At 42.1% G+C, this 25,840-nt stretch overlaps 1 protein-coding gene across 1 annotated transcript in view; it reads left to right on the top strand.

Moving 5' to 3' along the window:
• The window catches only part of PLCL2 (phospholipase C like 2), a 192,942-nt gene that overhangs the window by 87,868 nt on the left and 79,234 nt on the right, over positions 1 to 25,840 (top strand). Inside the window, exon 3 of the mRNA XM_082392639.1 lies at positions 22,411 to 24,897. Within this exon, the coding sequence (XP_082248765.1) occupies positions 22,411 to 24,897 (2,487 nt within the window). The remainder of the gene's footprint in view (positions 1 to 22,410; positions 24,898 to 25,840) is intronic.

A 25,840-nucleotide genomic window follows, 5' to 3' on the forward strand; every position in this document is an offset into this window, starting at 1 on the left:
TATAAACAGCTGATTTTTTTTGTAAGATTACAGCTTTTTTAAAGAAGAAGTAAAGGTCTAATAATTCTAAGAATAAAAATAACTTACCACTAGCTGTTTTCACTGGCTCTTCCTTTCTATTTCACCTATTGATTTTGCTTAGTAGACATGTAATTGGTTGTAAAGTACTGAAATTTGGGGAAAATAAGGTTTTATTAAATAATAAATCATTTCCCTGGTTATTTGATTGTAAACCTTTCTTTGTGGACAGGAGTGTTAGAGATTGCTGTTTCTATGTGAATCTTTTCAGGGTTTACCTCTTTGGATAATCTACTTGGCTTCTGATCTCCATAAATTAGAACATATCGACAATTCATAATTGACATGGAAAGTCAGAAAGAAGAGGATGTCACCAATAAGGGGAAAAAAAAGGGTTATGATTTAAGAATCAGACCCATCCTTAGCAATTTCAGGGATAAATGGGTTACTTAAAAGAAGCTAAGGTGGATTGCTTTTGTGAAGTGGAAGTGCAGGTGGGTTCATTCCTAATTTTTGGACGTAGGATTGTCTCTTTTGCAAAGATAACTTTTCATGGAATTTCTTTAGTTACTTCTCTTCAGTAGAGGATGCAGTAACTGTGGCTGTGTGTATTTTGGTTATTTTAAGGCTCAGGAGTCCTAGGAAGCCTTCCCTGGACCCGTAGGCTGGGAATGGTGGCTCCACCCCGAGTGCCCGCAGCTCCCTGGGTGTGCTTCTATATTACCTTCTAATCACGGACTTTTGAATTGTTATTCCTGCCATCTCCACTTGACTGTAAGGTTTTTTAGTACTTCCACTGTACCTGGCTCATGATGCTTTAATTATTGTTTGTTGAACTGAACTAAACTAAAAGCCAAAATAAAAAGCATAAAAATATACTTGATGAGTATACTATTTCGTTATGACACACATTGAAGCATGGAAGGGTGACCATGAGGGAGACTTTTGGCTTATTGCTCTACTCCAGTGTCACTTTTCGTTTATTTCCTTAGGGAACCGAGTGATAGAGTGGTGTCTGCGCTAAATTTGCGTACTCCGTGTGCTGTTGTCCCACACAGGGAATGTGTGAAAAGGATTTAGGGTTGTGGTGTCTATACGACCTGTGCGTGGGCAATGCCAAGAGTGAAAGCAGCTACTCTGCGGTGCCCCGGAAGGCACTTTATATGAACTTGCTCTCAGTGCGGAGGCACATGCGGGCAGCATCCAGATGGCAGTGAGGCACAGGAGAGTGTTAGCCTGTTTGGAGCGGCAATTTCTGAGGGCTTTGCAGAAGAAACAGAGCTGGTCATCAACACTGAGGGACAGTACTCACTACTCCTGGTCACCCCTTAGAGATACCAGGAGGAGGAGAACAAAAACTGAGATGATCTGTGGAATTATGACATCCTGAGCGGTCCATGAGTCTGAGCAACCCTGGAGATGTTGATCGGAGCAGTCAGTGGAGCGAAGACACTGGGAATTCCAACCCGCGGGAGAGGGGCCTTGTCCGACCACAGACACAGGCAGAGGAGCTCGAAGGAGGACCCAGCCAGACATCTGCCAAGCTGAGGAGTTGAATGACCCCGCAAGTCAAGAGAGAAGTTACGGGAAATGATGTTGAGCTACCTATACCTTTGTCACTGCAGACAGCTTTCCTAGCCTCCCTGAACATTGGGTTTCTTTGTAGAAGGTAGAAGGCAATGACATCTGCATCTTGGAGCGGTGTGGGTTTTAAAGAGGTGTCCGCGTGATTCACCAGCACTGGGCCCGGCGTGCTTGACTGTCCACTGTGTTAGTTCCTTCCTGACCTTGCAGTTCTTCTAAAGTGAATCACCCACAGATGGAAGGGCTCTGCCCCTCTGGTGCTTTAGCTCCTGTTTTGGGCATGGTAGAACTGTCTTCAAAGCTCTAATAGGGAAGACCAAATAATAACCTAACCATCGACCAAAAAAGGGTCACGTGTTAGAGAAACTTGGGCTGGGGCCCAAGCTGGTGATAGGCTTTCAGGTTACAACAGCCCTTATTACATATAACTCCCAGTTATTTTTCACAGCAATACATGTTTAAGATTTCCAGTTCCTCTATCTCTTTGCTTCAAAACTGGAGTGTCCATTTAGTGCAGAAAGCCATGTGTTTTTAAGGGGAATTGGAGGAAGGAGGCTGACATCTGTGGGGCTTCTGAGTGCCAGATTCTTTCCCTTTCCCTCCGGTATTTCATTTGACTCACGGCAACCCTGTAGAATAAATTGTTATCCTTGTGTAAGGGATGAGAAAATCAAGGCAGAGAGAGGACGAATCTAGTAGCCTAAGGTCATGAGCAGCTAGGAGGCAGGGTCAGAATTTGAACCCAGGTCTGCAGGTGTTAATGCCGGTGCTCTTTATCTGAAATGCAGAAAGGCCGCCTGGAGGGAGAGGTTTCAACGACAGGACAGCGGCCCCTCGGCACCGTGAGCGTCTGGGAGGCCGGCTGCAGGCTCCATGTGACCCAGGGCCCAGCCACGCTGGCACAGGGCAGACTCTGCAAAGATTTACTGAGTGAATGAAAGTCACAAGTTAAGGTACAAAACTAATTATTTTAGCAAGTGACAGGTTGTCAGCCATATGAAATTTGTCATCAGCGTTGTCGAATTGCTGAAAGATATGTGACACGTATTCACATAGGCTCCACTCTGTTTAAAGGTCTGTGTTATAATTGGACAGTATCTGAAAAACTGACACAAAATAAAACTCAAAAGATGTCAACAGTTTTTCAGATGACTAAAGAGGCACACGCTGCCTCTGGAGAAAAGTAAACTGATAAACCTAAAAATAATCTTCTAAAAAGTAATGATATAAATTTCGATTCATGTAGTCTCCACTTCTTCTCCCCGAAGTTTAAATGTTCAAAAGTTGCCATTTTGGAGATTTTTAAAAGCACTATGTATTTGCATGTAAAAGACAGCACAAACAGCTTTCAATCAGATAGAAAATTAAAAGTAAATGTAATAATTTAAGAACTAAATATACTATGCCAGTTCTTGGCCAAATAAATGAAGCTATTAGCTGTATGTTTTGTAAGAATCTTGTAAAGAGCTAGCTGAATGCTGGTATTTTAATTCGTGACCATAGACCCGTGGATTCATCAAGCCTGGGATGTGATGGAAATTCTGCTAGGTTGAATAAATCAAGTTTTGTTTAACTGAGGATTTTTCACTAAAGGTAAAAAGTCAATTACTATGGCCATGGAGCTATTACAGTTGGTTGAATCACCTCAGTTCCCCCTACCCCAATAGACAGGAGCTGTAACAGGAGAGCCGGTACAGTGAGATGCCTTTTCCTTGGAATCCATTTGGTCAAAGCGTATTTAGAACTAGCAAAAACCAATAAGTGCCTTCCTTTAGCGCTAGTTGACTGTTCCTTAGAAGTTCATTTCACAGTCTTAATGAAGATACACCAAGTAGTTTGCAATTTCATAAACTTCTGTTGAGGCTGCTCGTTTCCTTTTCTTGAGGGTAAGGGAATGCCTCTGGAGCTTTGTGAGAAAGCCGGGGCTGACAAGTGGCTGCAGTCTGGGTCGTCTTTCAGGGGACGACAGCGTTGGTGTCAAAAGGAACTGGATGTTTATGATTTCTGTACCACAGGTTGGAAGGAGCTACCATCTTTCCTTGGGCTGATCTGTATTGTATATTAGTTCTATAAATAGTGCAATTTTGTGGCTTCAGAAGCTACAGATTATTTTTAAGTGGTTATCTTGACTGAGCAAGTTAATTTGTATCAACTAGGTGAAAGGCAAATGTAATTTGCATTTATTAAGCCTCTAAACCACCAAGTAAAATATGCTTTTAGTAAGCCTGAGGGGGAAAAAATCATCATTTTCCACAGATTACTTGGTTGAAATCTTAGTTTTTAATTCCTTTTCAAGTTATGTCTGTGTCTTAGCATACATCACAACTTCTTACATAATATCAAGCCTATGAGGTAATTTAAATAGTATTGGATGATTCATTGTGGTGATGTATTATGGAGATCTCATTAGGACTGTTTTTGATTTCTCTCTCCCCAGCCCCCTTTTTTTCTTTTTTGGAGGACAGTTAACCTTGCTTTTCTCTTTGTGTATGGTGTGGCTTTGGGGGTGATATGAGGGTGAGTGAACATTGTGGGATTTTTTAGCAATGATGTTCATTTGTAATTTTTTAAAGTATGAGACCCACAAAATGTTATTCCAAGAAGCTTATATTGGCCTTGCTTGCTTGCTTTTGTGAGTGACAGCCCGTCTTTCCAGCCATTCATTCCTGAGTTCAGTGAGGAAATTTGCTGAGGGCTTGCTTTGGGCAAAGCCCCGCAGTAGAAATGTCCTGGAAGCCTGGGGCGTGGGGCGTTGGAGTTAAAATATGACTAGGCCCTCCCATCAAGGAGCTTGTCACCTAGACCTGCTCTGTCCTATCTGTTAGCCTGGGAGCCTGGTGGTTAGTGGGTGCTGCTGTGTGGTCGGTCAGAATTGAGCTGTGCTCTAAGTGTGTCCCTTGCTCCCTTTCAGAGGCTCAGTAAAGGCAAACGATTTTAATTTTTATATCGATTACATGTGGAAATGATAGTATTTGGGGTTAAAGAAAATGAATTATGAAAGTTTATTTCATCTGTTTCTGCATTTTTAAGGTGGCTACTAGAAAAATTTTAATTACAAATATGACTCTCGTACTTTTTGGCCGCTCCTAAGCGAGACAGTGTCTCTGCCTCTTTCCAGTGATGTCACCAAGGGAAAGTGTCCATCTACCCAAAGATCACTCAGTGTTTTCCCCGTAAATACTCATGTTTGTAACCACAACAAACAATAGCAGTCAGAGTATAACAGGATAGGAAATCAGAGCATATATTTCTCAGTAGCTCTTTAATTAGCCCATGATTATGTAAATATGTGGTGAGATAGCACAGTTTTTTCTTTCACAAGTATGATTAAAAAAAAATGGTAGTAAACACGAAACCAAGGTTCCCATCTGCTTCGAATTGAAATAAAAGAATGAAAGGGGGGGGAGGGGCCGGAGAGCCATCCTCCTGTGAGGCTGGCAGCCCGTAGGGAGCGAGGTCCAGGCGGCCACTTGTCTGGGGAGGACTCCGGCAGAAGAGAAAGCTCTGACCAAAGCCTCCTAAAATGCTCGCTGTAGGAGGGAGCAGCGGTGATGCCGATACCAATAGTAGTGATAAGGTCACCACATGAAGTCCACTGACTTAGGGCATGGAGGGCTTCCGCAGGCACGCCTGCCCTCTCCGGTTTAACACTGCGCGTTAGTCCTAGGCGGCGGGCGCTCTTTCTAAAGCCCCGGGCCAGGGTTACCTACACGGGAAGTTGCGGTGAAGCCAGCCGCAGGTAAGGCAGCCATGCCGTGTGCAGATACCACGGGGACCTTTGGCCAACCCCCTTCCCTTTTGCTGTAGGAGAGAGAAGCGTTCGTGAGCTCCCAGAGAGCCTTAGGAGGAAGCTTTGTATAAGTTGTACCCATTTAGGTCCCTGAGTTTAATTTGGGTGAGCTCCTTTTGCGCTGACCAGTAATCCCAGTAAGTAAGACTTGAAGACTCATAAGGTAATGGCAAAGTCTTAGGAAAGTCAGCCTCTGTGGTGCTTTCATATTTATTTTCTCCTTCGTGCCTTGCCAAGCCGTGTCAAGCAATTGAGGGCAAGTAATTACTTTCCTCATTTGATAAAAGTAGTGGCTGGCTGAGGTTTCAGGAGGACCTTCCCAAGGTCACAGCCGGTCCCCTGGGGTGTGGGAGGACTCAGCGGTGGCTGGCGGAGCAGGTCGGCCCCGGGAGAGGGAGGGACAGGCCACGCAGCCTCGGGGCCTAGAAGCTGTGCACAGCCAGGTCCTGAGCAGCAGTGGCTTCAAGCACTTAATCCCTCAGGGTCAAGACAGAAAAACAGGACTTTCCTTGAGTATTTAATCTAGGGAGTTGTTACAGCTGCTGGAAGAACCACGAGGCCAAAGGGGGAAACAAGGCCACCCAGAGGTGAGTAAGTGCAGAAAACCATCCCAAGCTGCAGGTGGAGGGACGGGAGCAGCTCGGTGCTGAGCCCGGAGGCCCTGGGGACACAGAGTGCACATGGCCTCTGCTGGCCTCTCCCCTGCAGGGAGGTGGAGGGAGAACCAGCCAGCTTCGCCCCTCTTGCCCGGCCTCAGGCCCCGCCAGAGCCTCATGGGTGTCACCCAGCAGGTACCCAGCTGACTCGGGGGCTGAGGAGACCTGCCACGAGGACCAGCTCTCTGCCACACAGGGCAGAGCGGGGTTGGGATAGGAAGCTTGCCATCTGCCTGGGAGAACTGTTGCGCCTCTGAAATGGTGGGATGATAGGTCCTGCCTCACAGAGTGGAGGCCTCAAAGAGATCATGTTTATAAAGTACCGTGCATCATAGCAGCTCAGCAAAGGTCAGCCCACCTCCCTTCCCCTGTGGACGGCTGCAGTTCGAGTGGGCAGTAGTTGCCGTGTGGCCCCAAAGCTCAGGTGTGTGACAGATGAGACTGACTTAGATCCTGACGGTCTCTCTGACCACTGGTTGCAGGTTATTCTAGTTGCCAGCCTTACTTCACTCTTCTTTCTTTTTGAAATTTTCTCCCTTCTCAATTAATTCGTAAAGAACATCAATTCATAAAACACCCACTGCATTACCTAACTCAAGGACACTTCTGCCGCTGTCCAGGAGTGCTGGGCTACAAGAGCGAGGACTGCTCAGGCGGACTGGTCCAGGCCGTGTAGAGGGTTGATTTTCCCACATTCCTAATCCTGTCTTATTTTGAAAAGCCCTTGGTCTCAAGTTTTAGTCTTATTAAATTAAAAACATCCCTACAGTAACGCTTTTAAAAGCATTCAACTAAATTACTTGAAAAACAAATTTATAATTGGAATAAACGTGGTTCAGCTAAAACTCCAGCTCTTTCCAGAGAACAGAATGTGATTTCTGTGTTGCTATTATAATTTCCAGTAAACCCAAGTGAATTTTACATCCTGTTTGGTTTGGGGGAAGAGGGGAGATGCATCAAATCAGATTAAAAGATAAACTTTTAGCAAATCTAAGTTTTAGATGCATTTCTCACGTGCCATGAGCCACAGACTAACTCAGCAACTTTACATTTCTGAACCTGGAGAGTTGGGTTTTGAGGTGACCGCAGGGTAGAGAGTCCTAGATTGTTGATGGTGACACGTATCACAGTGATGATGTCATATGTGTCTAATACATCATGTTTTGATTTAAAGTGAGAGCCACAATGCACATCCATTTGTTGGGGGGCGGGAGGGGGGGAGATGCGATCCCTAGAAGAGCTGATCTGTGGTCTGTTGAGATGGTTGGTTGGAATGGCACAGGCATCAGCTCCCTCCCCCTGCCTTGCACCAGCTCCGAGAACCCCTGCTCCGTCCACCTCCCATACGCCCTGCCGTTGCCCGCTCTCCACAGCGCTCCCCCACCCCCACCCCTCCGTTCATCACATCCAGCAGATCGTAATTCCCATTTGTGTCTCGCTTCCCCTTTTGGGGGCTGCACGGGGCCTGCCGTGAGGTTTGCAGGAAGGCCTGGGCCAGTGACAGTCATGGGAGAGCAGGGCTCTGCATGGCTAATAACAGCTGGTCTGATTGTGCCCCCAGATCAAGGGGCGCCCCAGCAGGGAGCTGGGCAAGGACTTAAGGGCCAGCCAGGCAAGCTGGGGACGGGGCTAAGGGTCCATCCCCACAAAGGGGCGGAGGGTGGGGAGAACTGTAGAAGCCTTGGGAAATAAATAAGCAGCAGCCATGAGGATTAGGCCGCCACGCCCAAAGGTGCACATGGCTACCCTTCCACTGATTCAAGGCAGCAAGACTAAGCCCGACCTCACCACAGGTAGAGCTGGGTTCCCAGCCTGGTAGCATGGGCTCTCAGACTGGACAGAGACATGTCCAGACAGACCCAACTGGCCCGCCTGCCTGCCTGCCTTCCTGCCAGTCAGGATGGGACCATCCCTGAAGCTGAGATTGGACTTTGGTTACACCTGAATCTCCAGTGCCTGGCACTTAGCAAGGATGTCACACTTTTTTAATAAGGTCGCTTTCAAGGAGGGTGAACACCTGTTTCACTTTGCCCAGGACAGCCCCTGTTGTGGTGACATATTTATTAATAATTCCCATTATCACGCAGAAGTGCCCCCGTTTGATGTCACTGCCCCGCGGGGAAATAGAGTCCAGCGGTTGCTGGTGGTTCCAAGCATCCCCGTGGTCTGTGGGTGCTGCCCCCCCCCCCGTGGGATCCGTCGGGCACTGCTTCGCTTCCCAGCGCCTTCTCTCCAGAGCCTTCTCCGTAAGAGCCGGGGCCTTAGGGACTCGGTGCAGGGTTGCAAAATGGAAGGGTCACCTTCGAAACTCAGAAATCAAAGCACTGTTTAGAAGTGGCAGTTGGTGTCGCAGCCAGATTCTTGGAATAAGGACCACATCTTGCTTAGCAAGGGCTTTTGGGGATTTGTTTGCAAGTAGACCTAGAATTAGTCCTTGTTATTACTCCTGGATAACTTTAATGAAATAAAATACAGTATAATTAAATGTGGCGTTTTTAGCTTGTATTATCTTAACTTCATGTAAAATGTAGTCATGCCTGATAAATGCCTGTATTTCACTCTCACACCAGTATCCTGAAGCATATTAATAAAAAACGCTTCTAGTTCCAAATCTCAAAACTAAAGTCTGCAGCATGTACTTTGTAGGATGGCTCTAGCTTCTTGGTTTTGTAATCGATACAACTTGATACAGAGACCCCTGTTAATAGTGTGTTCTGTGTTGTATTATTTAAAACATGAATCAGGTTCAGGAAGCTGTATTTAGGATGAGTTTTGTACCTGCTGCGTGAATTAATTGTGCACTTGGTATCCTGTCACGTCTCTCAGTGGTTGGGGCTTACAGCAATGAGGGCTAGAAATGGTGACACAAAATTTCACTGAAGCAGTTAAATTGCTTTAGTCACTGGCGGCGTAGGCCATTTAAAAATGCATTAATGATGAGATTTTGCTGGGTTTTAACACTGCTTTTCATTTCAGTTTGATGAACTAATTAATTTGGAAGGGACTCGTGGTTTTAAAAGGGTATATATACGCTGATTCAGGAGAATGGCAGGACTGGACCTTCTGCCATTCAAACTGGCATTGCTCTGTTTTCCAAACGCTCTCGCTTAATCACTTGAGTCTTAATGGATTCCTGCCATGTAGGCATTGGCATTTTTATTGATTTCTTAACCAAAGTGTAGCTTTTAATTTTAAAAAAATGGAGGGCATATTTGTGGCACTTCAGCAGGTGTTTGTGTTAGAAAATCTGGTATTTGCATATAACACCTCTGTGTAGAAAAGTGGTGGGTTGGAAATTGACTATAACTTAAAATTTTTTCAATAAATAAAAAATTTCAATAATAAAACAATTTTCAAAAACTTACTGTGGTAATCATTTCATGATGTATATAAGTGAAATCATTATGTTGTATACCTTAAACTTTTACAGTGCTGGATGTCAATTAAATCTCAATAAAACTGGAAGGAAATAATTTGGATTATGACAATGTATACTGTAACATTTTGGGATAATCGTAACTGTTTAAAGAGTTCTTTTAAAAGGATACAGGTTTCTATCTGGTGTTTGAAATGGTGAGCCTTTAAGTGGTAATCTTTGAGTTCATTCATTTATTCAGGGAGGTTAATAAATATTTAAGTGTTATTATCCTTTAGCTCAGTTTTAGGCTGTGAAGGCAGAAATACCTACATGAATGGGCTGTTGATTCTCAAGTTATAAAACAAATGAGGCCTTTTTTATTTGTTGACCTTTTAACACATGTTGTGAGTTGTATTTGCACACACAGGAAAAGTGCACTTGATTATGAGCTTTGTACACATTGGTATTTCTCCGTCTGTGGCTCAGGAGCACGTGCTGCACCCAGAGGAGGTGCCGAGTCCTCTCCCTCAGGGCTGCGGCGTACCTCTGCAGTGTTGCCTGCAGGCCTCATGCCAAGCCTCCTCTTGCCCGCCTCCCCTTATCCTGTCCCCAGGCCCCGTGAACTTCTTCGGACATTGCAGGCTCTTTCTCATCACATGTCTTCGCACATGCTGTTCCTTCTGATTAAACTTCCCTGCCTTTACATTTCCATCAGGATCCAGCTCACAGTCACCCCTTGGGGTCCCATCTCCTCTTGCTTTTCCAAGGACTTTGCTTCTTCAGAGTTCTGTTCCCTTCTCCTGCATCATTAGTTTCCCTTCTTCACGGGACAAATCCCTTCATCATGGAACCTGCTCTAATGTCTCCAATCTGAATGAAAAAAGAAACACACACACTCTAACTACCAATTCCTTTCCCTGGCTCCTCCTTCACAGAGTTAACTGCAGTCACTGTCTCCATATCTCATTAATCTTTGTCTCCAGCTCATCCCAGGAGGCCTTCTGGCCTTTGCTACTACCCTGAAACTGCTCTTGCCAGGGTCACCAAAGAACTCTGCCAAATCTCAAACATATATCACTAACTTACATCAAAGAATGCATTAAAAAGGGAATAAAGAAATGAAAAGACATGGGACATATAGAAAAGAAAAAGTAACGTGGCAGATGCCAATCCAACTGTATCAATGATAACATTAAATGCGAATGGATTAAATAATCTAATCAAAGGCCGAGATTGTCAGACTGGATTTTTTTTTTTTTAAAAAAGATCCGACTATATGCTGTCTACACTTTTGATTCGAAGATTCAATACAAATATGTTGAAAACAGCAAGGTGGGAGAAGATATATCGTGCAAATGGCAACCATAAGAAAGCAGGCGAGGCTATGCTAATATTAAGCATGCTTTACTTTCCTGACCTTACCTCTCAGAAGCATCACTGACTATTCCTATTTAAACACTTTATTTCATGGCTGCTGCAATACCACAGTATTCTGGAGTCACTATTACATTTCTGGTTTCTGCTTTCTTGCCTCTTTTGCTAGTCCCTCTTTCTCTACCCAACCTAAAATATTGGGATGCACCAGATTAAATGCTAGGCCATCTTTTCTGTCTCTCCTCCTTCACTAGGTAATCTCATGTGGCCACCAAGGTGCTATGGCTTCCAAATTTACATCTGTAGGCTTGACCTCTCTCCAGATTTCCACATTCACATATTTAACCACCTACGTGACATCTCCACTTAGATATCTAGAGGCATCTCAAACTTATCATACTCAAAATAAAACTACTAATTTTACCCCCCAAAAAAACGATTCCTTAATCTTCCCCATCTAAATAAATGGCACCATTATGTGCCATTTAATCAAGCCAGAAACTTGGCAGTAATCTTAGATTCCTCCATTTCTGTCATGTGCTGTGTCAATCCATCAGCAAATGTTGTCAGTTCTATCATTTATATTATCTTGAAGCCATCTACCTCTCTCCATCTCTGTTGTCACCACTGTGGTCCCAACTACCTCCTCAAATTCATCCTTTGTATTTCTGTGGTATCAGATGTAACATTTCCTCTTTCATTTCTGATTTTATTTATTTGAGTTCTCTCTTCCTCTCTTTTTTTCTTGGTGAGTCTAGCTAAAGGTTTGTCTGTTTATCTTTTTTTAAAAAAAAGAAAAGAACAGCCCTTCGTTTCATTGATCTTCTCTATTGTTTTTTAGTCTCTACTTCATTTATTTCCACTCTGATCTTTGTTATTTCTTTCTTTCTACCAACTTTGGGCTTAGTTTGCTCTTCTTCTTCTAGTTCCTTGAGCTGTAAAGTTAGGTTGTTTATTTTTAATCTTTCTTGTTTCTTTTCTTTTTTTATAAATTTATTTATTTATTGGCTGTGCTGGGTCTTTATTGCTGTATGCGGGCTTTCTCTAGTTGTGGAGAGCAGGGGCTACTGTTTGTTGCAGTGCACGGGCTTCTCATTGCGGTAGCGTCTCTTGTTGCAGAGCACGGGCTCTAAGCATGTGGACTTCAGTAGTTGTGGCACATGCACTCTAGAGCACAGGCTCAGTAGTTGTGGCACACGGGCTTAGTTGCTCTGCGGCATGTGGGATCTTCCCAGACCAGGGCTCAAACCCGTGTCCTCTGCATTGGCAGGCGGATTCTTAACCATTGTGCCACCAGGGAAGTCCTCTTGTTTCTTAATGTAGCCATTTATTGTTATGAAGTTCCCTTTTAAAACTGCTTTTGCTGCATCCCATAAATTTTGGTATTTTGTGTTTCCATTTTCATTTGCCTCAGGTATTTTTTTCATCTTTGACCCATTAATTGTTCAGTGGTATATTGTTTAATCTCTGCATATTTGTAAATTTCCAGTTTTCTTCCTGTAATTGATTTTTAGTTTCATACCATTGTGATTGGAAAAGATACTTGATATGATTCACTCTTAAATTTATCAAGGATTGTTTTGTGGCCTAGCATGTGATCTGTCCTGGAGAATGTTCCACGTGTAGTTGAGAAGAATGTATATTCTGTTGCTTTTGGATGGAATGTTTTGTACATATCTGTTAAGTCCATCTGGTCTAACATGTCATTTAAGACCAGTGTTTCTTTATTGATTTTCTGTCTGGATGACCTAACCATTGGTGAACGTGGAGTGTTAAAGTCCCTTACTATTATTCTGTTGCTGTATATTTCTCTCTTTTGGGCCTGTTAATACTTACTTTATATATTTAGGTGCTCCAGTGTTGGGTGCATACATATTTACAGTGTCACATCCTCTTGTTGGGAATACCCCTTTATCACTGAGATACTGATTCATCAGAAGGAGTTACTGTTCTGACTGCTTGAATTGGTCCAGCCAGCCATATAGAATATATATTCTATATATTCTATATATATATAGGATATAGAATTGGTCCAGCCAGCCATATAGAATATATATTCTATATATATATATATTCTATATATATATAGATATAAAATATAATATAATATATAATATATATATATTATATATATAGATATTCTATATATATATATATATAGATATTCTATATAATATATATATAGATATAAAATATCTATATATATATATAGATATATATATATATAGATATTTATATATATAGATATTTATATCTATATATATATATATAGATATTCTATATATATATATAGATATAAAATATAATATAATATATAATATATATATATTCTATATATATATATATATATTCTATATATTCTATATATATATAGAATATAGAATATAAGATATTCTTCCTTTCATTCTTCCTTCCATTCCTTCAAAACTTTTACTTTCCACTGGAGATAAGGCTAACCCACATAAAACAATTGGAGATCTGAATAAGACTATAATTAAGTGTTAAATTATAGGGTAGAGACTATAAATACTGTACAAGTTTGGAGAAGAGACAACATTGAGGGCTGGACTAGTGCAGGCACATGAATGGCTTGGGACTTAAAAGAATATTTTGTAGAAAGCTGAGTTTTCCTTTCTTATGAATTTTTTCTCTTTTTTTCTGATACTTGCCCACCTCCCACTAATTTCATATGCAAATAAACCATTGGGTTAAAAAAAGGCCCTTGGAAGGTTTTTTTTTCTCCCTACCAGACAAGATAGAAAGAAAATAATAAACAAGAGGATGATAGAAAATACTGTTGGTGAAGCAATTTTCCTTTAAAATTTTAATTTAAAAATAACTGTGGAAATATTAAAATTCCTGACTGAAAGATCTACTGTTGTTTCTTTTTTATGGTGGATATAGCCCACGGCAGTAGCTTTGCCTGCGTATGGATCTCTATGGAAGCTTTTCTTTTGACTCTTGACTATCCCTGAACTACCATCATTTTCCTCTCAATGCAGTGACAGATTTAAGGATTAAAAAATGAGGAAAATAAATTCTTCCTCCTAAGCTACTCTGAAGTAGTGAAGAACCAGTACAATTTAGGGGGAAAATTGTGATTGAGAAGGTACTCTTAGAATTGATTGTATTTGTAGCTAAGAATTCACATTATGTAATTTGACTTGCATACCTTTTAAAATTAGGTATGATTTACCAGTTATTAACAATTAGGTTATGTAACCGTATCTCAAAACAGCTCTGCAGTATGGGAAGTCGAAAGGCTTTAGAATGTGCTAAATAAGGAATTACCATATACACAGTTGAGAAATACAGTTTTCACCCCAAAGTGGACCACTTAAGTACCATTATTATGGATTATAAAATAAAATTCATTAGCATCAGTATTTTCACTGGAATGTAAAGTAGCGCTGGTGTAGTTTGTAGGGCCTCAGTGCTCACCCTTAAGTTTTTTATTACTGGAGAAAACCAATGAATTTTATTGCAGTTTACATTGGACACAGATGTAGATGATGGTTTTGTAAATTTACTTTGAATAAATATCTCAGTAGTAGTGAAAGTGTATCACCAAAAGAGTGTGGTTATGAAAGTATTATATTCTATTATGGTCCTCTGATTTTATAATTAAAGACCCCAGTGTTTTAAAGACAGGTGTAACCCAATACATCGAGTGACTTGGAAGCTTTAACCTGACCTTGAAAACTTCATTTTACAGGAACTGGAAATTTGTTTTCTTTACATGCAATTGTTTTGAACACTGTAGGAAATAATATGGGAGCATGAAGTAGAAGGAATCATCTGAATAATTCTGATCAGAGAGTACCCTGGGTAGTCATTTGGTTATTTTTTAGAGAAAACTATTATGGGGATCATTGCCTCAAAATTTTTTATATGTGAATACTTATACATGAGTTAAATTGTAATTGTCACTAAATTGATGGGATTTAAAATTAACAAATGACTTTAAGAAATGGTTTACTTCTTTGTTCTTTCTCGACATGGGGATGCAGCCTTCTGAAGCTTTATTTTGAGAGGGCATCTGGCTATTTTTGACAGGTTCTCAAGGTATCTTGGGCACCACATACGTTTGGTCATGCTCAAAAGTTCTGTGGTAGCATTAAGTAGTGGCCCCAGTTAAAAAAGACCCAAAGAGAGTGATGTTCATTCTGTTTCTTCTGGGATGGGGCTAACTTTCCACAAATCCTAAGTGATCAGAGTATTGCATCTACACATTTATGACAGTGTTTCTTTTTATTCTTCTTTCATGAAGAAATCATTTCAGTCTGAAATGTATTTACTGAAAAGTGTCTAATGTAGGGTGTATAAAACTTCAGGCAGCATTTAGAGCACTTTCCCAATATGAACTCATTCTTATCATTATAACAACCCTATGAAGCAGGGACTATAAATAACATATGGGGGGTGTGGGTATTTTTTTGATCTCTATTTTATAGGTGGGAAAACTGAGGCATAGAGAACATGCAATACTAGCTTACATCTTGTGGCCCATAGCATTTCCATGGGTGATTCTTAAACTAGAAAGTTTATGAACTGCTGGATTATTTTGTTCTACTTTGGAATAAAGAAAACCATTTCACAGTTATAAATAAGAGCTTTTCCTGTGATTGATTGATTTTGCTGTTTTTATTAGCAAAATTCCATTATATATCCATAAATGATGTTGTTTTCTCTTTCCCCTCTCTCAGTTTTTCATTTCTCTTTTGGATAGCCTAAAATTTCCTTTACAACCCTGTAAAACATTTATCCTTTGCCTTTAACACTTAAGGCTGACATTCTTAGGAAATGATAAACCTTTTTCTTTGCCTTCTAAAATTTATGTTAATAAAGCCAAGATTCTAAACTTCTTAGAATGGGTTTACAAATTACTTTCAGAATCCAATCACAGTTTTATGGAGACTCTGAAACTCACCTGTGACCCCTTAAAGACCTACATCTACGTTAGGGACACCTTCGTCTGGGGAAGCAGAGGGAAATTTAGGTAATACAGTCCTTTAAAAGAGAATCACTTTTCCCATTAAACTATTAAGCTGGGTCAAGTAGACAACCTGTGGTTAGATGTAAGTAGATCACCTGTAATCCATCTGAACTGTAGTTCTTACCTACATTCCTCTGTATTCTCACTTTCTTTTTTACTCTGGCTACCTTAAAGCTTTTCTCTTTGTATTTACTTTTTAAGCAATTTGACTATGATAATGTAGGTATAGGAGTGTGTGTGTGTGTGATTGTGCTTGAGTTTCTTGGATCTAACTTTGGAAAATTCTAGGACATTATTTCTTCTTCTGCCGTATTCTCTTTCTTATCCTGCTGGGACTCAATTTTCACATATGTTCTACAGCCGCTCTGGGATGCACTGTTTTATGTTTTTTCACTTTTTAAATCTTTCTGTGTTTTAGTTTGGATAATTTTTATTGACATCTCTTCAAGTTCACTGAATCTTTCCTTGGCTATGTTCAGTCTGCTTATAAGCCTGTCAAAGGAATTCACCACTTCTGATAGTTGGGGTTTTTAAATAGCATTTCCATTGGACTCTTTTTTTATAATTTCCATCTTTCTGCTGAAATAGCCCATTTGATCATGAATATTGTCTACTCCCCACCCCCAGATTATTTTGTATATTAATAATAGTTGTTTTAAAGTTCCTGTGTGATAGGTCGAGGTCACCTCTGAGTCTGGCTCTGTTGATTGCTTTGTCTCTTGACAGTGGGTTTTTTCCTTACATTTTGTGTGCGTGTGTGTGTGTGTGTGTGTGTGTGTGTGCGTGCGCACACGCTGTAATTTTTATTGAGTGCTAAACATCACGCTTAATAGAGACTGAGGTAAATAATATTTATGCTCAGAAATGAACATGCCTCTTCTTCTTCTAGGTCATTAATGTTTGGGGAAGTTGAGTCAGTCTAGTCAATAATTGATCTGGGTTTATGTTTTGAGTTGCCATTGTTACCTTCAGTGTACTGCTGGCTTCAAATTCCTCTACCTGTGGGCCACCATAACCATGTGTCTAGGTGGGGACTGGGGTCCTGGAGGGTTTACTCATGGTTCCTGCCCTGCCATCTGCTTTCATCTGCAAAGGCCTGTGTCAGAAAGGGCTCTCTTTCCACGGTCTTATGCCTCCTCCGTGGTACACCGCCTGCTCCGCGGTGCCCAGCGTCTGCTGGAGCTGGGGATTTCTTAGTCCTCCCGGTCTCGTTTCAGTCTTAGGCAGCCCTGTGCACCTGGGCCTCAAGGGTGGGACCTTCTGGGCATTCCTGCCCTGCTCCCCAAGGCAGCCAGACTCTGCCTGTATCTGTGGTGAGCTTCTGCCCCTCTCCTGGTGGTAGTAGAGTTCTGCTTTATTGGTACAGGCTCCTGAGTCCAAGGGCCAGTAGATTCTTGCTTGGCTGCAGAAGGAGATGGATTTTTCTTCTACCCATCCCCCAGTAGCCCAGGGAGAAAGCGGGCTTGCTGCCATTCCCCCAGTGGCTTAAGGCTTTTGCTTCGTCTGAGAGGAGGGTCGGGGAAGTAGCAGAGTTTCATGGTGTCCCCATCACCTGCTGCATGCCTGTGTCCTGGAGAGGGGCTCTCTCCTGCTCTGGCCCCAGTCTTTCTCAGGAGCAACCTGTGAAGGCTTTCATGTGAGTACAAACTCTCCCTGTGTCTGGGGTACCCAGTTGCTCCAAGCTGATATAGTAGCCCACACTTGGCCTTTAGGATTTCCTTACAATTTTAACTGATTTCCTTTTTTAAAATTTATTTATTTATTTATTTATTATTTATTTATTTATTTATTTATTGTGGCTGCATTGGGTCTTCGTCATGGCACACAGGCTCTTCATTTTGGTGTGCGAGCTCAGTAGTTGTGGTATGTGGGATCTTAGTCCCCCAACCAGGGATCGAACCGGGGCCCCCTGCACTGGGAGCACGGAGTCTTAACCGCTGGACCGCCAGGGAAGTCCCTTAACTGATTTCTTTTATGTGCTTCCATGGTGGACACTTCCTCCCGTGCTCTACAAACTGTGAAACAGTGTCTGTGTCTTCTCACTCCTTGGAGGGGTTTTTCACTCCTTGGAATTCAGTTCCCTTGTGATCACAGTTCTCTGATGGGTATAAGAAAAGTTGTGATTTTATTGATAGTCTGGCTTTTTCTTGTCAAGTGGGAGTGATGTTCTCTCTTGGCTTTCTGCATCCTAAGCTGTCATCTGAACTGGACTTGCCCACATTTGGGACCGTCCAGTCACCCATAGGTTCCCAAGCCATTAGCAGATCCGTGAGGAGAGCATACTCAGGCCAAGCAGCTTTCTGTTACTTGCAGTAAAGGGCCCTTCCATGTGAGGGGGAAGCAGCTTTTGACCATACCTAGCTTTTCTTCAAGTTATTTTATTCTTTTTCAGTTCATCTGATTTTATAAAGTGACCTTCAGAGTGACTGTTTTTGCTCCAGATCCGTTTTTTTTTTTTTTCTTTTTTCCTTTTTGCTCATCTTGGAGAGCACATCAAAGCTTTAAAGACGTATGAAAAAACCTTGCAAGGTAACCCTGATGTACCCCGACATGACTTATTCCTTCAACTCAGAGCTATTGTTACTGAGCTGGAGAAAGGTCAGGCCTTGCTGTGCTTGTTTAATGGGCCTCAAGTTGTTTCTGGGGTTTTTTGTTTTGTTAAGGATAGAAATTTTTTTTTGTTTTTTAACATCTTTATTGGAGTATAATTGCTTTACAAGGATAGAAATTTCTTTAACCAGTGTTTCCAAACTCTCTTTCATCCCAGACTCCCTTCAATAAACATAAAGAGCTCATACTCTTCTTTAATGTTACTTATACATCAGAGTAAATAACTGGACTCAAAACAAACCAGAAGGATAAAGGGCTGCTCTGTCTTCAGGCTCCATCCCCTTTGTTAGGGCACCGTGTCAGTTTCTGCCAGCGTATTGAATCTGGAGGTTGATTCGTCATTTTCTCGTGGTGTATATTGAGAAATAGTCAAACAGAAAATGGAAACAAATCAGTTTAGAAATACAAGAGGAATGCAGTAGGACCCAGCAGGCCATGCTGTCCCAGCAGACATCAACTCCTGGGCCTTGAGACCAGACTCCGACTCCTCAGACGGGTTTCCTCTTCTCTAGAAGGTGCTACGGTAGTTGCATCAGACCCAAGCACCTTGTTGCTGGCAAAGAAGTGAGGCCCACCTATTTGTCACCTCATTTCAGGATGAGAATTTATGAAATTGCTCACGCCCATTTATGAACTGCTACCTCTGAAATACCCCAGATGGTCATTTTAGAGGCCAAAAGATAGTGACAAACTTCTGTTAAATAAAGTAGGCAGTCTTGTTAGAAATAGGTATGTTTTTCCATTGGGTTCAATGTGGCTACTTCCGTTTTTATTGTTAAATATAAGTTCTATAAACATTTTCATTCTTCCTGAGTTTGCTGTGATGCAGAAAACCTCGCTTAGCCTCTTTCTAGGTCATTGCTTTCACAAAATTATTCCTGATACAAAAATGTTATTCTGTAAATAAGCGTTGGTTAAACATATAAATGAATCTTTAAGCTTCTGTCCCGTTCAAAATTTTATGATGCTTTACCTAGAATTCAGAATTTCAGGGTTGATATGGAGGTGGGTTCTTTTGGAAGCTGGTTTTCTTCCAGACTGGACGTAACTTTTGTGTTTCTTCTCTTGGTATTAAGAAGTGCTGATAGCGCAGCAGAAATGCACCAGTGGACCAAGTTTATCTACATGTTGTGGTTTCCACCACTTGGAAGCTTTAGGTAACGAGTACTTACAACATTAAGAGCCAGTTCTGAAACATCATCTGTACAATTTTAAAAGTATTTGGAGGCATCTCCATCTCAGCAGAAACTTACGGTTTTTTCTTCTGGTTTTAGGTGATTAGTGCATGTAAGTTATACACATTTAGTTTTCCTTTAGTCAAAAAAAAAAAAAACTGTATGTGTAGCACATATAGTTTGATCACTTTTTAATTTTAAATTTAAACTAACTAACATTAAGACGCAACACAGAAAATAGATTCCAACTCAGCTGCCGACGGGCTGCTTAGCTTATGCGAGTACGTGATCACTGCTGGGCTAAAAAGTGAAGGCTAGGTGGAAATACGTAGGATGGGATAAAGATTCTGGGACAAAGTCAGGCAGGTTGGGGGCCTGGGTCTCCTGCTGAGGAAGCCCACTTCTCCCTCCCTCTGCCTTCCTCTTCCTTTCCTCCGGGCTGTGGGGGACCAGCTTGCCTTCACATCCACCTGTTGCTTCCATCCAGTGATGAGGGCCAGCTCCTGCCTGCTCTGTTGGTCTCCAAGCAAGCACACTTCTCTTGATGTTTTCTAATAGCTTTTTCTGCTAGCAGGGAAGGAGAGACAGACCTTTTCATTCAGACCTCCATGTGCTGAAGTGGTAGTCCAGTATTAATCAATATGTTGAGAATGACAGAATAAAAGATTACACTGTTGAGAAAATGCTGTATATATATTTCAGTGAATAAATGGATAGGCACCTCCATTTATCTTTGTGATTCCTTTTACTAGTGGCAGCTTTGAGATATAATTTATAAAAATTATAAAATTCCCTCACTTAATTAGTATGTTGTCTTTATTAAAGGTAAATATGTATTTTTAAAGGTAAAGACAACCCTCATTCTGAAAAATAGGAAATTCATGCATCTGTTTCATACCCTTATACATGGCTGATTACAAATTTAATTTCATGCCAACTTGCTTGAATAGACAGAATACAATCTAAATTTTAGGGATTGGAACAGCTGTAGTATTCAATACAATGTATCTTATAGATACAATTACCACAGCTTTAATGTCTTTTGCACTTTATTGCTTGGAGGATACAATTATAAAGAAATACTCTGCCTTGTGGCTTTTATGTTTCATGTTGGCATTCAGATCACAAAAGCCTCTTTGGTTCATTTCGAAACTTTGAGGAAAATGATACCTGTATGATTTAAAGTTTAAGCTTAATTGCCTTCTGCAAATTGCTTTTGGAAGTATAGGTAGTCAAAAAGTAAAAGTTTTAAATTTCAGACGCAGAGAATAGCGTAATCACTTTTTTAAATGTAGAGGTTTTATTCAAAATAGATTCTCTTGGGGACTTCCCTGGCGGTCCAGTGGTTAAGACTCCACGCTTCCACTGTAGGGGGCGTGGGTTCGATCCCTGGTCAGGGAACTAAGACCCCACGTGCTGCGTGACACGGCCAGAAAAAAAAAAAAAAAAGATTCTCTCAGAGCAGGAAAGTTAGAATGCCTTTGTACAATATTTTGCATGCTCTTTTCTTTATTGCATGAAAGTCATATAATCCCAACCTCCATCTCTATTTCTTATTTATGAATATAATGACTTACTGAAAATTTATCACAAATTTCATATGCCTCCTGAAAGGCAATGTCGAGTTTTAGGTTAAAATTGCGAAAGATGTTGTGAGGCCATTTGAGCAATTTAAAATAATAATAATAATAAAGGCATCTATACAGGGAAAGAACTTAAATGCACACATAGATGTGGCATCAGCTCCTTGAGGTGAGCACCTGCTACATCATGCAGGAAAGTTGAGGAGTGCATTATTGGTGATGCAGACTGCTGTAGAAATAGATGTTGCCTGAAGTTTTTCACTTGGTAGTGTTACTAGTCTGTTAACATTGGAAGGACTTGGGTGACTTGTTCTAAACATTCGCCTGGTGCATGGGAGCAGGCTTTAATAAATCCAACTCCAGAATTTTAGAAGCACCTCTAGCTGAAATCTGGGCCTCCCACCCAGACTTAATACAATGACAAAAGTAAAACCATATCTATTTGAAGTGTTTAGGACCATGACTAATCTAATACGAGGCTCTGAAGAGCCAAGAATTGCCGCTGGAATTTCAGTTTCTACTCACGTAACACATAATTTAATGGTTCATACTTTGTTTCCAGAAATAGCCCAGACAGCTTAGTGAGTCCAAGTGGTTAGAGAGTGGTTTTAAACTTTATTGTACATTCCCATCACCTAGAGTGCCGCCTAAAATGTAAATTCCTGGGTACCACCTCCTGGAGAGCTGATCCCATGAGCCTAGGAATCTGCATTTTACCCAGGTAACCCAGGGGATTCTGAGGAAAGTGGTTTAGTGACAACCTTTCGGGAAACACTGGTGTAGGAGGTGTATATCCAGCAGGGTCTGCTTCATGGGTGTATTCCCGGTGCACTGTACAGGTGCCATACTCAGGAAGGCCATGTAGTTGGCTTAACGCTCTTCCATGGCCTTCTTAAAATTCTTAATTTCTGAATGAGGTTGTTCATTTTCCCCTGCATTTTCACTTTCCCCTGGGCCCTGCAAATTGTGTGGCCAATTCTCTATGCGAGCTTTTATTATGTATTACTGGAATTGTGTTTCTTGATCCTCATGGGTTGCAATAATTCAATAATGATTTTTTTTTTTTTACCTGTCTGTATTAGGCTGTAAATGCCAAGGCCACTTCTAAGCTTTAGAAGTGAATGAGTATCATTCATTATAGAACATACAATTGGAAATCCTAAGAGTATGATTTTTTCCCAAGGAAATTAAATTTTTATTCCTAGTCTTCAACATAGAAACCTATATTTGTGTTATCCTAATACACTATGATTTTTTTTCTCCTAGGATGGTACAAAACAGAAAAGAGAGCGGAAAAAGACGGTCTCCTTCAGCAGTATGCCCACGGAGAAAAAGATTAGCAGTGCAAGTGATTGTATCAATTCCATGGTGGAGGGTTCGGAACTCAAAAAGGTTCGCTCCAACTCTAGAATTTACCACAGGTATTTTTTACTGGACGCTGACATGCAGAGCCTGAGGTGGGAACCATCCAAGAAGGATTCTGAGAAAGCCAAGATTGATATTAAATCCATCAAGGAAGTGAGAACGGGAAAAAATACAGACATATTCCGCAGCAATGGCATTTCTGACCAGATATCTGAAGACTGTGCATTTTCAGTCATCTATGGAGAGAATTATGAGTCACTTGATTTGGTTGCCAACTCCGCAGATGTTGCAAACATCTGGGTCACGGGACTGCGGTACCTAATTTCTTATGGGAAACATACACTTGATATGTTAGAAAGTAGCCAAGACAACATGAGGACTTCTTGGGTTTCACAAATGTTTAGTGAAATTGATGTAGATAACCTGGGACATATAACGCTGTGCAACGCCGTGCAGTGTATCAGAAACCTCAATCCTGGTTTAAAAACGAGCAAAATTGAGCTTAAGTTCAAAGAATTGCACAAGTCCAAGGACAAAGCTGGTACTGAAGTCACAAAGGAGGAATTTGTTGAGGTTTTCCATGAGCTTTGTACTAGACCTGAAATTTATTTCCTTTTAGTTCAGTTCTCAAGCAATAAAGAATTCCTTGATACCAAGGACCTTATGATGTTTCTTGAGGCAGAGCAGGGTGTGGCACATATAAATGAGGAAATAAGCCTTGAAATTATTCACAAATATGAGCCATCCAAAGAGGGTCAGGAAAAGGGCTGGCTTTCCATAGACGGGTTCACTAATTACCTTGTGTCATCTGACTGTTATATATTTGATCCAGAGCATAAGAAGGTCTGTCAGGACATGAAGCAACCCTTGTCTCATTACTTTATAAACTCATCTCATAATACATACTTAATAGAGGATCAGTTCCGAGGTCCCTCTGATATCACAGGATACATCCGAGCTCTTAAAATGGGTTGCCGGAGTGTTGAATTGGATGTATGGGATGGGCCAGATAACGAACCTGTGATTTACACAGGCCACACCATGACCTCGCAGATCGTCTTCCGCAGCGTCATTGATATTATTAACAAGTATGCATTCTTTGCTTCAGAGTACCCTCTCATCCTGTGTTTGGAAAATCACTGTTCTATTAAACAACAGAAGGTCATGGTTCAACACATGAAGAAAATTTTAGGAGACAAGCTCTACACAACCTCACCCAGTGCTGAGGAATCTTACCTGCCATCCCCAGATGTCCTGAAAGGGAAGATACTCATTAAGGCAAAGAAGCTGTCTTCCAACTGCTCTGGAGTAGAGGGCGATGTTACTGACGAGGATGAAGGGGCAGAGATGTCTCAGAGGATGGGCAAGGAGAACGCAGATCAGCCCAACCACGTGCCTGCCAAGCGCTTCCAGCTCTGCAAAGAGCTGTCCGAGCTGGTGAGCATCTGCAAGTCGGTGCAGTTCAAAGAGTTCCAGGTGTCCTTTCAGGTTCAGAAGTACTGGGAAGTCTGCTCATTCAACGAAGTGCTTGCCAGCAAATACGCCAACGAGAATGCAGGAGACTTTGTCAATTACAACAAGCGCTTTCTCGCCAGGGTTTTCCCCAGTCCCATGAGAATTGACTCCAGCAACATGAACCCTCAAGATTTTTGGAAATGTGGTTGTCAGATCGTGGCCATGAACTTTCAGACCCCGGGACTGATGATGGACCTGAACATCGGCTGGTTTAGGCAGAACGGGAACTGCGGCTACGTGCTGCGGCCGGCCATCATGAGGGAGGAGGTCTCCTTCTTCAGCGCCAACACCAAAGACTCCGTCCCAGGAGTCTCACCCCAGCTCCTTCACATCAAGATCATCAGCGGGCAGAACTTCCCCAAACCCAAAGGATCGGGTGCTAAAGGCGACGTGGTGGACCCTTACGTCTACGTTGAGATCCACGGGATCCCCGCTGACTGTGCAGAACAGAGGACGAAAACAGTGCACCAGAACGGAGACGCTCCCATCTTCGACGAAAGCTTTGAGTTCCAGATCAACCTGCCCGAACTGGCCATGGTGCGCTTTGTGGTCCTGGACGACGACTACATCGGCGATGAGTTCATCGGCCAGTACACGATTCCCTTCGAGTGTCTGCAGACGGGCTACCGCCACGTGCCGCTGCAGTCGCTCACCGGCGAGGTCCTCGCCCACGCGTCTCTGTTCGTGCACGTGGCCATCACTAACCGGAGAGGAGGCGGGAAGCCTCACAAGAGGGGCCTCTCTGTGAGGAAAGGGAAGAAGTCCAGGGAGTATGCGTCCCTGAGAACACTGTGGATTAAAACTGTGGACGAGGTCTTCAAGAACGCCCAGCCCCCAATTCGGGACGCCACCGACCTGAGAGACAACATGCAGGTACGGCGCGGGGGCTCGTGTGTGCCTGCGCGCGGTGTATGAGTCTATTGGAGGGTTTCTTTAAACAGTCGTATCCCTGATCTTAAATACTTTGTAAATTCCCATCGCTTGTAAGAATGTTTACCACCGATCTCATTTTTTTTTTTTTTTTTTTATCATGTGAATTTCCAAAACGGCAGCCGGTATTGAACACACTCTATGGGAATGAGACAGCCTTGCTGCTGAGTCCACACCCGTCCTGGTCCCTGCTAACCACCAGGGAACAGTCCCCCGTCTTCTCTAAAAGCGCACGTGGGAATCTCTGGTATTTCTGAATATTCCTTAGCTGGAACACACTGACGTCAAGCCCATCAAACTAGAGGGACACGTTCCCGTCCTTTCTTGTGGGGCCGTCATGCTGCGGGAATGGTGAGCCTGTAAGCAGCCCGTGGGTTTATGTATTGAGCCTGCTTTTGACTCTGGAGCGCAGCTATCTAACTGTGTAAGTAAAAGACACGTGACTCCTGTATTTATTAGATGTCTGAGATGATAATTACCTCTGAACCGCATAGTGGCGAAAAGCAATCAGGCAGGGTTAGATATGTAATTAAGGATTGTCCACGTGTCTAGCAGGATACTGGGGCTACCAGTGATGCAGAACGAGGCTGCGAGGGCCACCTCACACACGCACCTGCCCCAGCCCATCCCAGTGTGTGATGGATCACCGCTCAGTGTGTTTAAAAACGATAAAAAAAAGATACATATATATATATATACACACACACACACACACGTGTGTGTATATATATATATATAATCTTTATAACTATTATGAGCAGAATGCCAGCAGCAAGTAAAATTAAAAGACCTTCCCACAATGGAGACATTTTGTTTTATTTCTTGCCTCCTAGTAAATGTGGAGGGTGTCTCCCTATCTCTGAGGGTGCCATGGTCGGTGGACCTC

This window comes from Balaenoptera borealis (genome assembly GCF_965194805.1).
Source record: "Balaenoptera borealis genome assembly, chromosome: 5".
In the NCBI taxonomy this organism is placed as follows: domain Eukaryota; kingdom Metazoa; phylum Chordata; class Mammalia; order Artiodactyla; family Balaenopteridae; genus Balaenoptera; species Balaenoptera borealis.